Raw genomic sequence first — 11223 nt, forward strand, 5'->3', positions numbered from 1 at the left:
ATCTGCTCTTTAGACTATAATGAACAAAATACCAGACAGGCATATGTGCTAGAAGTCTAACCTATAGGCTCATTTTCCCAGACTAATGCAGTGTGCATAGCCTACCATTACGGTTACATTTATGTTTACTTAATACCCCTCCACTTTAATTTTCTGTCGAGGTACATTTGGATGAAAACAGATGAAATTCTTAACCTCTTCCTGAGGTGGAGTTACTATTAATGTTACTGTACTGTCTGCCCCGCTCACCAGCCAGCTGAGTATATTTATCTTGGTATTAACAGAGCTGCCGGCCACAAAGGTGGAATGTGCGCAAATGTGACTTGAAAAGCACCGGTTACATTTGAGTTTTAAGCCATAAAATAAATAAAGAGTGGTCCTACAATTTTATGAATGACTGTATTCATTCCCAAGCACGCCCCCCAATCAATTTCTAACCCTCTGCTAACTCCACCCATTTGGAATGTCTGGACCACTGCCCGAATGTTAATTGGGTGGACATATGGTGATGGGCGGAGTCTATCCTTGACTCACGAGGTTGGTATAAATTAGACGGAGCTTGCGATATGCTGCCTGTGTAATTATTTGAGTGTACAGTAATCTAGTGATGAAGTGACGAACTCCTGGATGAACTGAACTCGCATCTATATTTCGACGACTTCTTGTTTTTTTATTGAAGGACACCATTCTGACTGACGACTTTACTGTTTTACTTACTAAGTTGAAGATCATCTTCTTGTGGATTAAAAGTTAAATGTATTCTTTCTGGTAGCAACTTCTTTTATTTTATTTTTGTGACCATGGCATTAATTATAATTTTTGCATATTTGATAACTGTCTTCAATCTGGTAAGTGTCACATTCACAGTTGATAAAGTTAGGCTACTCGCAATTATTTCCATCTTTATGCAACAGGGCGATACCTGTCAACGAGTTTGTTGTGATAGGCATACCTAAAAAATGTATCTTCCAACTTCCAGAAATAGTCAAAACGTTTTCCAGCTTACAAGTTAAGTCTACATATGTTCTAAGTGGACAGTGTTTTTGATGCGTGTGCGCCAATTGAGTAGTCTACGGCAACGGTGACTGAATCAATCTTTGTTGATCTTAGCTGGAACAATTTGTCACTGGCTGTGGATTGATACACTGTTATATAAATCACGGGTTGGCAGGGAATTGGGTACATTACTTAATCAGACTGTCTACAGTCTAGACACATCGATGACCGACAGATTAGATAGCCTATTATTGATTTATGTCTAACGCGATAATATGCTGTGAGTTTAACAGACTTGAACGTATGGGTGAAATTGACACGAAGTTGCACACGGCCGCTACGAAATTTTGAAAAAGTACATTATAATGTAATACGTATTGCCATAAAACACTTGAAACACACAGAGAACAGCATGAATTAGTCGGGACCGTGTGTCTCCTCTCTGCTTAGCCAATTGAAGCAAACGCTCTTACAAGAACATGTTTGTTTTCATGAATGTCTTACAATCCAGTCCTCCCCCTTCAACCTTCCCTTTTCTCTCCACTTTCAGGTGAGCACCAGCTGCCCGGCAGTGTGTGAGTGTCCAGCGGCGCCCCCTATGTGCCCTCCAGGGGTGAGCATGGTGTCTGACAGCTGCGGCTGCTGCAAGGTGTGTGCCGCCCAGCTCAACCAGGACTGCAGTCCCACGATGCCTTGCGACCATCACAAGGGGCTGGAGTGTAACTACGGCAACGATGTGACCCTGGCTTTGGGCATCTGCAGGGGTGAGTGTGGAGGAAGTAGTGTGTTGGTGTCAAAGTGGGTGGGTGGTACCCTTGTGTCGCGTGGAGAGGGGGAGTTTAACTACGTTTGAATGATTTGGATGAGTATGTTTGTTTATAGTGTGCAAGCATGGTAGTACGCTTCCTAGCCTGTCGTGTGCTGGGGCTGAGGGTGAAACCAACCATGTGTTGAAAGTCCTCACAACCTCCAGACTTAGCACATCGCACCCCAGTGGGACTGAGATATTTTGATGTGTAGTAGATTCCTTATCAGGAGGAGGGAGTTCAATCTCAAAGACCCCCCGAAATATAACTTCTATCCGCACACAGAGCCAAGATTCCTACCTAGACTAAGAATAGAAAGGTCCTCTGTGAGATGGTGACATCCAGTCTGTCTCTCGGTCTCCACGGCCACGAGCCTCACTTCCTGTTGACCTTTCCATGACCTCTTCTCCTCAGATCCAAGCATTCCCCGTGGGTTTCCAGAGTGATTTCAGTATCGGGTGGTTGTGTGTTGGCCGGTTGTTAGGGGGCAGGTTGCGCAAGGGGATCTCAGCTGGTGTAACGAGAGAATGTGGCGAATTCCAGCCAGTCATACCTGAGATTGTCAGGGGAAGCTTGTGTCCGAACTTTAAAAACACATCCTAGTCTTTAGACATGGCCGACATCTTTGAGATACCCGAAACACATGTGCTGCCCAAAATATCCCTAACCCATGTGTTCGCGAAGGCTTGTAACATAGTAAACAGTTCTTTACCCAAGGCTCTGTTGATGGTTTTATGTGGCTTTAAAGCCTTTCATGTGTTGTGTGGGTTGACATGACCTTGGTGTCAATAGACAGCACCTCAACAGGATGAATAGAGGCTGGTGTCCATGGTAACCGGAGGTGTATCTAGGGAGTCAGATAGCTAAGCGGTTAGGGAGTCAGATGGCTAAGCGGTTAGGGAATCGGACTAGTAATCTGAAGGTTGCCAGATCGATTACCGGCCGTGCCAAAATGACGTTGTGTCCTTGGGCAAGGCACTTCACCCTACTTGCCTCGGGGGGAATGTCCCTGTACTCACTGTAAGTCGCTCTGGATAAGAGCGTCTGCTAAATGACTAAATGTAATGCAATGTAATGTAATGTAAATGTAATGAAATCTAAATGTAATGTAAATGTAATGTATCTCTCCACAGCGAGGAGGGAGGGCCGGAGCTGTGAGTACAACGGGCAAATCTACCAGAACGGGGAGAGCTTCCGGGCCGGCTGTAAACACCTGTGCACCTGCATCGACGGCGCTGTGGGCTGTGCCCCTCTCTGTGCCAACCGGCTCCCGCCCGCCTCGCCCGCCTGCCCCTACCCACGGCTGGTCAGGGTGCCGGGGCAGTGCTGCTTCAGCGTGGATTGCCACAAGGGCACGTGGCGGCTGCCACCCAAATATCAGAAGCCTTGGCAGCCTCAGCCTCGACCCCACCAGCCTGAGAGCGACAACACCGTGGGCAACGAGCTGGCCGAGAGGGGCAAGGGCTGGGAGGACGAACAGGGATACAAACACCTGCCTGGTGAGACGAGTGGTTTTGTCAGCGTCGACATTCGGCCCAGTAGACGCACTCACACTGTCGGTGTTTAGCTTTGTCGACACTGTTGTCCGTGACCTTCATGACTTAAATGACGCTGTGACCGTAATCATTGTTGCATGTCGTGACGGCCTCTTTCTTCATCCCTCCTTCCCTCTCTCTTCCTGATTCGCCAGTCTGGAAGCATCCTCAGGAGAAGTGTGTTGTCCAGACCACCGATTGGTCCCAGTGCTCACGGAGCTGTGGGATGGGCGTGTCCTCGCGAATCACCAACGACAACGCCCAGTGCAAACTGGAGAGAGAGACGCGCATCTGTACCATTCGACCTTGTGGGAGCATAGCTTTACCCTCAAAGGTAAAGAGAGAGTGTGTGTGTGTGGGTGTAGGGTGGACAATAAACTCTTTTATTGCCGCTAAAAGGGGACCCACGAGTAGAAGATTATACCAAACCAAACGTTCCCACAAAAGAACCATTTCACGAGACTCTCACTGGGGCCCCTCAACCCAAACGCAGCACAACCCCCTCCTCCTCTCTCGATCACTCTGGCCCACTCCGGCTGGAACACGTCGACAGCAAACCCGGCACCGGGCGCCGTGACGCCGTGTCCGTTTCCCCGTCCTCGGCTGCGCGTCTGATGGGAACCGAACGCGCGTTGATTTACTCCCAGTCGCGGCGCCCCTTTTAAATATAGTCCCCGAGCCCCTGCATTCCTGCCAAGCAACTGTCCATAGCTGGCTGCTCTCTGTGTACTCAGTCAGCCAGGGAGACGGGGTGTCTATATTAATCCTCTGGTTCTCAGTCCGAGGGGCATGGGAGCCTGACTGCCTCCAGTCTAATAAGGCCTCTGATTCTCTGGGAGGGTTGTTGGGTAAATAGGTTCCATTCGCGTGGAAGGGTCAGTTGGGTCTAACCGGGGAAAGCTTGCGAGTTGTTTTTCTCAAAGGATCTGGAAAGAGTTTCTGGTTGTCCGGTCGGCTATTTGGCATGGGTATAATTATTGACGCATGTTAGTGACAACACTCCCGGGCGATTGTGTGTCATATGAAGGGCTTGATGGATAGTCAGGTGACTATGGCTTTCAACTAAATCAACTGTCTGTCCTCTTATCTCCTTCTGTTCACAGAAAGGGAAAAAGTGTTCCCCTACCCAGAAATCCCAGGAGCCCAAGCGTCTCTCCTACGGCGAGTGCCAGAGCGTCCGCCTCTACCGGCCCAACTACTGCGGCGTGTGCACGGACGGCCGCTGCTGCTCCCCGCGCCGCACGCGCACCGTGGCCGTGACCTTCGTCTGCCCGGACGGCGAGCGCTTCCAGCGCCAGGCCATGTTCATCCAGTCCTGCAAGTGCGGCGAGGACTGCGGCCACCTCAACGAGGCGGCGCTGCCCCCGCAGCACTGGATGTACGGAGACACGCACAAGTTCGTCGACTAGGCCAGACCAGCCGGGTGGGATCCCGGTCGTCTTTCCGGAAGTTTTTGAAGACGGACTTTGCTCCCTCAAACTTTAATAAGACAACCAACCTTGAACTATCTGACTATAATGGGCGGGCCTCAAATATGTTGTGTGTGTGACTACGGGGGTGCGGGAATGATTGACAGGTGATTGACTCCAGGGGTTCCACCAGACATGGGTCTTAGAATAGTCCTGCAGGGTGAGTTAACGAGCAGCACACAGGTGCTGGAACAGGTGACTACAGTGACCTGATCATGAGGTCTTCACCACAAAGAATAAGGAGATACACACAGCATCACAGAGCTGTTCAGTGTAGGGAGAATCTAGGGATCTGTATGGGGATAACAAATTGGACATGTTGCCCACATCCAGCTCCATAAGCGTAAAGCAAAGGCAGTACAGGAACCATTGTGTTGTTTTACCGAGAGATCCCATCATGCACTGACTACGATGAGGTAGGAGTGAGGGAGGGCCAGCATTGGCTAAAAGATAAACATGGACGACCGTGGACGTTAGACACGCTGCGCGCTACAACAAACACTATTTATTATTTTTATTTTTTTGTCGCAAAGAACTCGAGACGCAAACGGCGAGCTATGAAGAGGAACGTGGTTCTTGATGCGAGCAGAGGGGAAGATGACGAGCCACCTGTAAGCAGAGATTTATGGATGGTAATTAAAGATAGCCGTTCTCCTTTTAGCTCCAGTGACTTCTACACTATAAGGAGCTCTGTGGAGGACTGAGACGCATGCAGAGAGGACTGGACTCATTCCAAGTCATTTCAGATGACCTCTGTTCACTCAACATGAAGGAATCCAACACAGATCAGTTGTTTTTATTTGTAACCCGAGCCATGTCAATCACCAACCTTGTAATGTTTAATAACCTAAGACTGTAAAATACATTTATTTAATCTATTTAAACGGTGTGATTCATGAGACTGCCTTTGTGGTGAACATGGGAGGTTTACGACGTGGTTGCATACTAACAAAGGAAAATGACCCATTTTCTCTTAGTCACAGTGGATCTGATGTGATGGCGTGTAGGTGGGTTCCTGTGTGTTGTGTGGCAGGCATTTGATGCGGTGGGATTTAAAGAGGTTGATAAACTCAAGAGGCTAGTGGAGTGAGTTTTCAAATTGTATCATGGTGCCACCTACTGATGTGGCTGATAAGGATATAATTATTTCAAGGGATGTTATCAAATGTACATATGCAATTTATGTTGATAGTCTGAAACATAGTAAAAAAATAAAAATACTAAAACGAAAGGCACCATGGCTCAAATGACATTGTATAAAAAGTTTTAATTTCATTAACCAAAAATACAACCACGATTATAACAAGAGCAACTTTTAAAACTGACACCCCCGGGAAAAATAATTATAAAAAGAAAAAGAAAAAAAGTGTTGCATTGGGAACTCATTTTGGGACATAAGATTCGGGGGAGGCTTTAAAATAAACTGTCAAGATCTTTTTTTTTCTTCTTTTTTTCTCCCTCCCCCAAAGAATACAATGGGACAGGGGGGGGCACACGACCTGTCTTCACTGGGATAGATGACTCATCTGGACTGTTCAACTGGAGAGAGAAGAGAAAAACAAATGAGCCTTTTGTCTTCCAATGCTTATTCACCATCACTTTCTTTTTTAGGAAGGCCCAACTGCAATTCAAACAAAATAAAAAAGCGCCCATATTATTGATGCCATAGAATTAGTGACAAAAAAAAAAAAGGTACAGATGTCTGTACAGAGCACACGCATACGACTTCTGATGACATCAGCACCACGTGGACCAAAGCAGACCTTAATCTGATCATATTCCATAAGACCACCACAAAGAAAAGGTCCCCGCGGCTTGTGAGAAGGGGGGGGGGGGGGGGGGGTGAGGTGGGGAGGATCTTACTGTAGGTGGAGATGTCAATCTCCTCGGGAAGCTCGGCCACGTTGACCTCGAAGCGGTCCTGCACGTCGTTCAGGGTCTTGGCGTCGGTCTCGTCTGACACGAAGGTGACGGCCAGGCCTTTCGTCCCGAACCTGCCAGCACGGGCCACCTGGATAGGGGGAGGGAGGGGGGGTTAGAGGAGGAGCCTGCGGCTGTTTCGGCAGATATTGGTTCTCTCGTTGAAAGGTGCATGTCTATCTAGCGCAAACGCAGTGAATAGTGTCTGGCCTTCACTGAGAATGCACAGTCCCTTCCTTTGATAAAAAAAAAAAAAAAAAAAAAAAAAAAAAAAAAAAATGGATTCCAAATCGCCCCGCAGGAGAGAAGCGAGAAGGGAGACTGACCCTGTGCAGGTAGGTGTCGGAGTCCTCTGGCATGTCGTAGTTGAAGACGATGTTGACCCGCTCGATGTCCATCCCTCGGCCAAACAGGTTGGTGGCCACCAGGATGCGCCGCTGGAAGTCCTTGAACTGCTGGTACCGAGAGAGCCTGCGGCGAGGAGGAGGAGAGCGAGGGAATCACACAGCTAGACTAGACCAGCTCAAAAACAGGCTTGATACGCCCCTGGCACATCGACGGGCTTGTCGAGCAAAGCGCCTAGTCTCGTCAAATCAACGTTCTAAGCTTTGAATGCATGACGGTCTTTCAACGCCTCCTTTCCAGTACTGGAATACATTTCCAACGCCCGACGCGATCGGAATAGATATAGCGTAGAAACGTGGTGTACATGGAAATAACCATCTAGTTGAAAGAGATTCTGAAACGGTGTCGGAGCTTATGATGCAGAATTGGAGCTCATTCATTATGCATCAAGTCCATGCATAATTTCGCGTACCCCGTTGAACTATGATGTGCCATGAAATTCTAATCAACCCGTAGTCTGCACTAATCTCCTCACTTATCCCCGGACGGATTTGAATTGATACCAAGTGCTGCAAAGTCTTCCTTCACTGCGCGAGATCAAACAAAACAGCAGCATTTGTAATCAAAACCAAAAATAGTATCTGTGTTATTTGACAGGTGCGTCTTTCCAAAGCGTACAGGGTAGGATTCAAACCGTTTGTGATCAGCTGTCAAAAACAAACAAAAGAGCTATACCCACACCCCTCTGATCTAACCCCCCCCGAAATCCCATTCGACAGCTCTCCGTGTCACCCACCTCTCCTCCTGGGCCATGCCCCTGTGGATGGCGATGGCTGGGAAGTTCTGCTCCACCAGGAGCTGGGACAGAGCCACGCAGCGCTGCACAGACTTCACGAAGATCACCACCTGCAGGGGGGGGGGGCGGGGGGGGGGGGGGGGGGGGACGACAGCACAGGAGTCAGACGGGCAACAAAGAAAAACAAGGCCAAAGGTGTAGAAACCCAGGGAACCGATCCCTCATCATGGGGGGGGGTCGTCCCGCGGCTGACCTGGTTGAACTCGAGGACGTCGAGCAGGTCGAACAGCTTGCGGTTCTTCTCGCTGTCCTTCAGCTTGCAGTAGTACTGCTGCAGGCCGTGCAGGGTCAGCTTGGTCTCATCGTCCACAAACACCTCCATGGGCTGAGGGACAGACGGACACGGAAGTCAGTGTGAACTTAAGGACTTTCCCCCCCCCCAAACTGGATAAACCGCTGTCGTTTGTACATCATGGGTTTCCTTATTTCTTTTAAATACATCGATACAGCCCTTCAACACAGAAGTAATGAGGAGATGTTCCTCCCGATAGGTCCAGAGGCAGGGGTGAAGCCCCTGACCCAGGTTTATTAAAGGGATGGTCACTCTTCCCCCCCATTCATGGCCACTTGTAACACTGACAGCCACAAGTGGGCAAAGCTAAGAGGGATTTCAACATGTTCACGTGAAACAGTCTGAGGGTTGACTGCTTCAATTGAGTCTATCGTGAAGCCAAATGCAGAGGAGGAGCTCTTGGCCGTTGCTGGGGTCAAAAGACCCCTCCCTCCCTCCAAACTCACATCCTGCATGAACTTGCGGCAGACGGGGCGGATCTCCTTGCTGAGGGTGGCGCTGAACATCATGCACTGCTTCTCGTGGGGCGTCAGTCTGAAGATGTCCTGCACGTCCCGTCTCATGTCTTCACGGAGGAAGCCGGACATTTCCGTGAAAGAGGAACATGTTAGAAGGCGATAGAGCGGTGCCGTTCAGCACGTTTGCAGATCAAAGACTACAACATTTTAGACGTAAAAATGTCTAAAACTAGTCCTAGTGTTTACTGAACAACTCGTAACAACATTACTACTACTACTCCTCCTCCCCCTCCCCCCATCCACTCACCCAGAGCCTCCAGCATCTTGTCACACTCGTCCAGGACAAAGTGCTTGACGTTCTTCAGGCTGAGGGTCTTGTTGCGGCTGAGGGCCAGGATGCGTCCGGGCGTGCCCACCACGATGTGGGGGCAGTTCTTCTTCAGCACCTCCTCGTCCTTCTTGATGGCCATGCCCCCGAAGAACACGGCCGCCTTGACGGTGGGCATGTACTTGGAGAAGCGCTCGTACTCCTTGCTGATCTGGAAGGCCAGCTCGCGCGTGTGGCACATGACCAGAACTGACACCTGGTGGTGCAAAAGGAGGGAAGTTAGCCAATCAGCTTGGGGCGCCCCCATCTTAATATCTTGCAGTTACAGATTCAACACAGCCGGACGCTTATCCTTAGTGTGACCCACTCACCTGACCATCTACAGGCTCGATCTGTTGGAGAGTTGCCAGTACAAACACTGCTGTCTTTCCCATGCCAGACTTGGCCTGACACAAAATGTCCATACCGAGGATGGCTTGTGGGATGCACTCGTGTTGTACTGAAAGAGATGCACATGAACATTTTTACGGATCAGATGGGTCATTTAGGTTGTGTGCATTTCCTAAAGAAGAAAAGAAAAGTTGCTAAACTAAATTTTAGGGTGCAAAAGTATGCCGGTGAAAACATCCTTTTCAGGAGTTTAACCCAACTAGGTCTTAGTGGTGTCACCTCACCTTCGGAGGGATGTTCAAAACCACAGTCGACAATGGCACGAAGCAACTCAGGTTTGAGCAGGAAGTCTCGGAAGCCGGAGCTGTGGATGGACACATAGGAGCCCTTAACCTCCTTCTTGCCTGCCGGGGTGGCCGCTTCTGGGGCGGTCTGCGGTTCTTCATCTTCCTCGTAGTCCAACAGCTCGTTGTCAACGTCGTTCTCTGCCATGCTGCCGCGGGAAACAAATAGGTCGTGCATAAACATTATGCTGTGTGCATTCAAGTTTTATAGTATTCTCAGAAAAGACTGTGTTGCTTTGGTATTTACAGTGGCGCGGCCCTCTGCCTTGCATTTCAAGCATTTGTCGAACCGGATCTACTGTATTGTTAGGTTGGGTGTCGAACTAGGTACCAAAATAGTTATCTTGCGTTTTGATTTAATCGACAAAATGCTTAAATTAGGAACCTATCTAACTACAGTACTCGACGAAGCTAACTAGCAACCCCTTGTGAGTCAAACTCAGAGCGGCAAATCTGACTGTTAGCTAGCGAGGCTAACGTTGGTACGCTATGCTAATTGCTAGCAGGCCGTGATTCCACCGCACGCAAATCGGCAGTGTGGTTCTAGATTATCCACAAACTTTGATAACTAGTTGGGTGGATGGGTTCTCAAATCCATTTAAATCAATTTCTCTGTTGGATTAGGTATCACATCAAGCATTTTAGCGAATATTAATCCGAAAATATGTACTCAAAATTCAAGGTCCGGGTCTGACGACACAAACAATGCGTGGTCGGTCGGCCGCCCACCCTGCTCCGTCGCGTCTCATTCAAACTTCATAAATAATCTAACTTTTATATAAATAAAGACAGCAAAGTAACCATGCATATATAGAAATAACATCAGCAGCAAAGTCTTACAGCAAACGTTACGCGATATCATCGTGAAAATATCTTCAGAAAGATAGCTTATAAATGTGAAGCTCACGCCTGCGACACAACTGAGCTAGTGCTAGCTAAGCTAGGCTAGCTATTTAGCTAACTACAACAAGCGAGTCTTTGTTTACAGATTACAAACGAAATATTCGATTATGTCTGCCCCAGGTGGCTTCAAGCGAGACAACTTTGTATTTGACAACTGTTCAATTATATTGACGTTCAGAATGATCAAATAAAACCACAAAATCTAATTTACCTTTCGGTGTTTGATGGCTTGGTACTGTTCAGCTTCGAGAATGCGATCAACTGCTAACTGCTAGCTCAAATGCAGTTGTCAAGTTCCGTTACTCCCGGAAACACCCCTGATTCTCCAACTCAGTATTGGTTAGTTTTAGAGCCACTCAAATGTCACCGTTTGTCATAATAGCCTGTTTGACAATGTAAAAATGATATCCGTGTCTTAATCATAGCATACACAACGGCATAGTTACAGTATTGTGTACAACAACAAAAAACACAATTAGTGCGTTAGAAATTATGTTATTAGGATTTAGTCTACTATATTTGGCAAACGCAGAAAATGTCCAAATTCGAATTCAGGTTGCAGTGACCTTCGCTTTACTTTT

General features: G+C 48.1%; 2 protein-coding genes across 2 annotated transcripts; one reads left to right on the plus strand and one right to left on the minus strand.

Annotated features, from left to right (window-relative positions):
• Positions 1–559: 559 nt before the first annotated feature.
• si:ch211-106h11.3 (CCN family member 1) lies at positions 560–5684 on the plus strand. The gene is made up of 5 exons (XM_047043580.1): positions 560–848; positions 1547–1760; positions 2936–3301; positions 3493–3671; positions 4441–5684. The coding sequence occupies exons 1-5, from the start codon at positions 801–803 to the stop codon at positions 4744–4746; spliced, it is 1113 nt and encodes a 370-aa protein (XP_046899536.1). The 5' UTR covers positions 560–800; the 3' UTR covers positions 4747–5684.
• A 369-nt stretch (positions 5685–6053) lies between these two features.
• Positions 6054–10960, minus strand: ddx39ab (DEAD (Asp-Glu-Ala-Asp) box polypeptide 39Ab). The gene is made up of 10 exons (XM_047043571.1): positions 10854–10960; positions 9680–9888; positions 9377–9504; positions 8985–9261; positions 8666–8784; positions 8121–8252; positions 7868–7977; positions 7053–7197; positions 6670–6817; positions 6054–6345 (listed from the first exon to the last, which is right to left on the minus strand). The coding sequence occupies exons 2-10, from the start codon at positions 9885–9887 to the stop codon at positions 6329–6331; spliced, it is 1284 nt and encodes a 427-aa protein (XP_046899527.1). The 5' UTR covers position 9888; positions 10854–10960; the 3' UTR covers positions 6054–6328.
• Between the last annotated feature and the right edge of the window lie 263 nt (positions 10961–11223).

Source organism: Hypomesus transpacificus, chromosome 21 (genome assembly GCF_021917145.1).
Source record: "Hypomesus transpacificus isolate Combined female chromosome 21, fHypTra1, whole genome shotgun sequence".
In the NCBI taxonomy this organism is placed as follows: domain Eukaryota; kingdom Metazoa; phylum Chordata; class Actinopteri; order Osmeriformes; family Osmeridae; genus Hypomesus; species Hypomesus transpacificus.

Excerpts from the sequence above, each read along its gene's own strand:
- si:ch211-106h11.3 (XM_047043580.1), top strand. The coding sequence starts at position 801 with ATGGCATTAATTATAATTTTTGCATATTTGATAACTGTCTTCAATCTG. Across the intron at positions 1,761-2,935 it reads GGCTTTGGGCATCTGCAGGG|CGAGGAGGGAGGGCCGGAGC; the intron begins GTGAGTGTGGAG and ends ATCTCTCCACAG. Across the intron at positions 3,302-3,492 it reads GGGATACAAACACCTGCCTG|TCTGGAAGCATCCTCAGGAG; the intron begins GTGAGACGAGTG and ends CTGATTCGCCAG.
- ddx39ab (XM_047043571.1), bottom strand. The coding sequence starts at position 9,887 with ATGGCAGAGAACGACGTTGACAACGAGCTGTTGGACTACGAGGAAGAT. Across the intron at positions 9,262-9,376 it reads TCGAGCCTGTAGATGGTCAG|GTGTCAGTTCTGGTCATGTG; the intron begins GTGAGTGGGTCA and ends TTGCACCACCAG. Across the intron at positions 7,198-7,867 it reads GGCATGGCCCAGGAGGAGAG|GCTCTCTCGGTACCAGCAGT; the intron begins GTGGGTGACACG and ends TCCTCGCCGCAG.